Genomic DNA, 3,848 nt, shown 5'->3' with positions numbered 1-3,848 from the left:
TTCCTCAGGCTTTCAAATGCATGTTCAACAAGTACTGTCTTCATCCTTAAATAGGGGCCACCTGATTCACACCTGTTTTTTCACAAAATTGATGACCTCACTGATTGAATGCCACACTGCTATTTTTTGAACACACCCCTTTCAACTAATTGCCCAATTGCACAGCCTTAAGAGCGTGCATATCATGAATGCTGGGTCTTGTTTGTTTTCTGAGAATCTACTGCACTTACTGGTAACTTGTTTGTCATGTAGCAATAAAAAAATATACTAAAAACCTGGATTATTCTGGTTAGTCACATTGTACTGCTATTATTTTGAACAATACTGTATAACCTGCCACACAGCTGCTCCTCATTTGCCGATTTGTTCCTCAAAGGATCTTTGTATCAGGCATTTCAGAGATGGTCCATGATGCCTTGTTACACAGAATCACTTGTCTGTTCTTGCTAAGGTGTTTACCTGTAAAGCCTTCTCCATTTATTGTAAATTATAGGTTCCTGATGAAACAGACTTGAGAAACTATGACCCAGTTACCGGAGCTGCACAGTGTTGTATGATGAAGATCACATCTGGACTTACACAGCTTTTCTGCAGTTCTTCACAGCTGGAATCAGTCTCAGCCGGCCCATCCATGTTGTGTTGTATTTATCAAGGTCCAACTCATCCAGAACCTCCTCTGACATCTGCAGCATGTAGGCCAGAGCTGAGCATTGAATCTCAGAGAGTCTCTTCTCTGTTCTGTTCTCTGACTTCAGGAACTCTTGGATCTCCTGATGGACTGAGTGGTCGTTCAGCTCCATCAGACAGTGGAAAATGTTGATGCTTCTGTCAGGAGAGATAAACTTAGCCTCTTTCTCCTTTAAGTTGTTGATGACTCTCTGGATGGTATCTGGACTGTTCTCTTTCTGACCCAGCAAGCCTCCAAAGAGTCTCTGGTTGGACTCCAGACAGAGGCCATGAAGGAAGCGGACAAACAGGTCCAGATAGCCAGTTTTGCTTTCCAGGGATTTCACAATGGCTTTATCTAGGAAGTCATCTAAAGATGTGTAATGGTAATCTTCTGAGCCATCATCTTCATCATAATCAATGCATGGGTCATCTTCATTATTTTCCCCATCTTCCATGAATTTCTCCAGTACCTCTGTCTTCCTGTTGGTGTAACAGTGGACTATGTAGACTGCAGCCAGAAACTCCTGAACACTCAGATGAACAAAGCAGTAGACTGACTTCTGGAAGATCACACTCTCTCTTTTGAAGATCTCTGTACAGACTCCTGAGTACACTGAGACTTCTGTGACATACAGACCATAATGCTTTAGGTCTTCTTGGTAGAACATGATGTTTCCTTGCTCTAGCTGTTCAAACGCTAGCCTCCCCAGCTTCAGAAGAACTTCCCTGTCAGCCTCCGTCAACTGTTGTGGACTTGTCTCATGCCCCTCATGGTACTTGTGCTTCTTCCTGATTGTCTGAAACAGCAAGAAGTGTGAGTACAGGTCAGTCAGGGTCTTGGGAAGCTCTCCTCTTTGCTCTGTGGTCAGCATGTGCTCCAGAACTGTAGCAGTGATCCAGCAGAAGACTGGGATTTGACACATGATGTGGAGGCTCCTGGATGCCTTGATGTGTGAGATGATTCTGCTGGACAGCTCTTCATCTCTGCACCTCCTCCTGAAGTACTCGTCCTTCTGGGCGTCAGTGAAGCCTCGGACTTCTGTCAGCCTGTCCACACACGTAGGAGGGATCTGATTGGCCGCCGTGGGTCGGGAAGTTATCCAGACCAGAGCCGAGGGAAGCAGATTCCCCTGGATGAGGTTTGTCAGCAGCTCGTTGATCGAGGCCTTCTCTGTGACATCAGAGACCACCTTCCTGTTGTTGAAATCCAGTAAAAGTCTGCTTTCATCCAGGCCGTCAAACATGAACAGAACTTTACAGACAACCAGCTGCTCTGCTGTGACCTTCTGTAATGTTGGATGGAAAAGATGGAGCAGCCTGAGAAGACTGATCTGCTCATCTTTGATCAGGTTCAGCTCCCTGAATGAAAGTAGGACCAGCAGACTGATGTCTTGGTTTTCAGAGCCCTCTGCCCAGTCCAGACAGAACTTCTGCACTGAGAAGGTTTTTCCAACACCAGCGACGCCGTTGGTTAGAACCACTCTGATGGGTCTCTGCTGGTCAGCGGAGGCTTTAAAGATCTCGTGGCACTTGATTGGAGTGTCGTGGAGGGTCTTCATCTTGGAAGTGGTCTCCAGCTGCCTGACCTCATGTTGGGTATTAACCTCTTCACTCAGTCCCTCTGTGATGTAGAGCTCAGCATAGATCCTGTTGAGGAGAGTTCCACTTCCTGTTGGATCAAGTCCTTCAGTCACATGTTCACATCTCATCCTCAGATTGGTCTTATGTTGATATAAAACCTCCTGTAGACCAGAGGCCACTAGAAGACAAGAAAAACGGTCAAATTAAGCAGGGGTTTGTGTGACACAGAATCTCATCTGTGCAGGATCAACTCAAATGTAGAACAATCAGTGAGTCCTACTGGTTCTGGGTCTTTCTCCAAACTGAAAACAGGGACAGTCTCCTGGTGAACCAGACTGGTCCCAGTATGAGGTGATGCACTGTCTGCACAACCAGTGTCCACAGCTGGCAGAGACTGGATCCTTCAGGACGTCCTGACACAATGCACAGCTGGACAGCTGCTGCTCCTCAGAAATAAGATTGCCCATTCTTTCCCTGTGGATATGAAGAAAACTAGTTGAGATTGACACATATTGAGTTAGGAAACTTTATGTGTCATTAATTCTGTGTTGAAATTGATCAATTGTTAGCCACTGATTAAGCTGTAACAGCTAAGTACTTCACACTTTAGACTGTGGAGGAATTCAATAAGTAGTCACTTGAACTGGTTTGCTTCATTGTGAATTATAACAGATGTCTGGCTCAGTTCTAGCCCTTTATTGTAATTTACTTCTTTTTTGTTGGTGTAGGTTTGTGTTTTAGATTTTGCTACCCTGAAAAGGACACTGATCTTAACCTGAATCCACAAAACCCACTGGAAATCTAAGTAGTTTATTGTTAATGTTTCATCCCATCTGAGAAGCTTCTTCAGTTCTGACTGACAGGTGAGTATGCCAGGCCTTAACAGGGCTTACATGTAATGTATTTTTGAGGATATCTGCAATTACATGTGGTCTTATCAGAATAGTTAATTTACTGCTGGAAAAAGTAATTAAGAGTATCTACAACTGACATGGTGCCACCAAATCTGGAACTGATACTCCCCTCTGATATTCCTGGGGGAGACCTGCCTTGTGTCCGGAGTGGCAGCAATAATGATAGCACAGACAAATGCTGCACCCAGCACAGTGTCTATGGTTTAGTTTGATACTACAGTGCCTTGCAAAAATATTCACCCCCCCCCTGGCATTTTTCATGTTTTGTTGCCTCACAACCTGGAAATAAAATGGATTGTTTGAAGGTTTCCATCAATTAATTTACAGAGCATGCCTACAACTTTGAAGATGTCTTTTTTTTTTAAATTGTGAAGCAAACAACAAATAGGACAAAATAAAAAACTTCAATTCAATTCACACCTGCAGAAGGTATAGAAAGAAAGAGAGAGAGCACAAACTAGGGGAGTGAGAGAGAACACGGTTAGAGACATTCAATGGTGGAATATATATGTGATGGGGGAGGAGAGGAAGACGGGGGAAGGGCAGGGAGGGGAGGCTTAGGATAGGGGAGCTCAGTGATGGAGAGTCCTCAGGCAGTCTAGGCCTATAGCAGCATAACTAAGGGATGGTTCAGAGTTATCTGAAGCCAGCCCTAACTATATGCTTTCTCAAAGAGGACGGTTT

At 44.5% G+C, this 3,848-nt stretch overlaps 1 protein-coding gene across 1 annotated transcript; it reads right to left on the bottom strand.

Moving 5' to 3' along the window:
* Nucleotides 1-575: 575 nt before the first annotated feature.
* Nucleotides 576-2,907, bottom strand: LOC113129690 (protein NLRC3-like). The gene is made up of 2 exons (XM_026305720.1): nt 2,531-2,907; nt 576-2,428 (listed from the first exon to the last, which is right to left on the bottom strand). Exons 1-2 carry the CDS (start codon nt 2,715-2,717, stop codon nt 576-578), a joined length of 2,040 nt encoding a protein of 679 aa, XP_026161505.1. The 5' UTR covers nt 2,718-2,907.
* Between the last annotated feature and the right edge of the window lie 941 nt (nt 2,908-3,848).

This window comes from Mastacembelus armatus, unplaced genomic scaffold, assembly GCF_900324485.2.
Source record: "Mastacembelus armatus unplaced genomic scaffold, fMasArm1.2, whole genome shotgun sequence".
Lineage (NCBI taxonomy): Eukaryota > Metazoa > Chordata > Actinopteri > Synbranchiformes > Mastacembelidae > Mastacembelus > Mastacembelus armatus.
The sequence above is the reverse complement of the archived record's forward strand: the minus strand, read 5'-3'. Positions and strand labels throughout refer to the sequence as shown.

Coding starts and splice junctions, on each gene's coding strand:
- LOC113129690 (XM_026305720.1), bottom strand. CDS start 2,717: ATGGGCAATCTTATTTCTGAGGAGCAGCAGCTGTCCAGCTGTGCATTG. Junction 2,429..2,530: donor TGGAGAAAGACCCAGAACCA/GTAGGACTCACT, acceptor CTTGTCTTCTAG/TGGCCTCTGGTCTACAGGAG.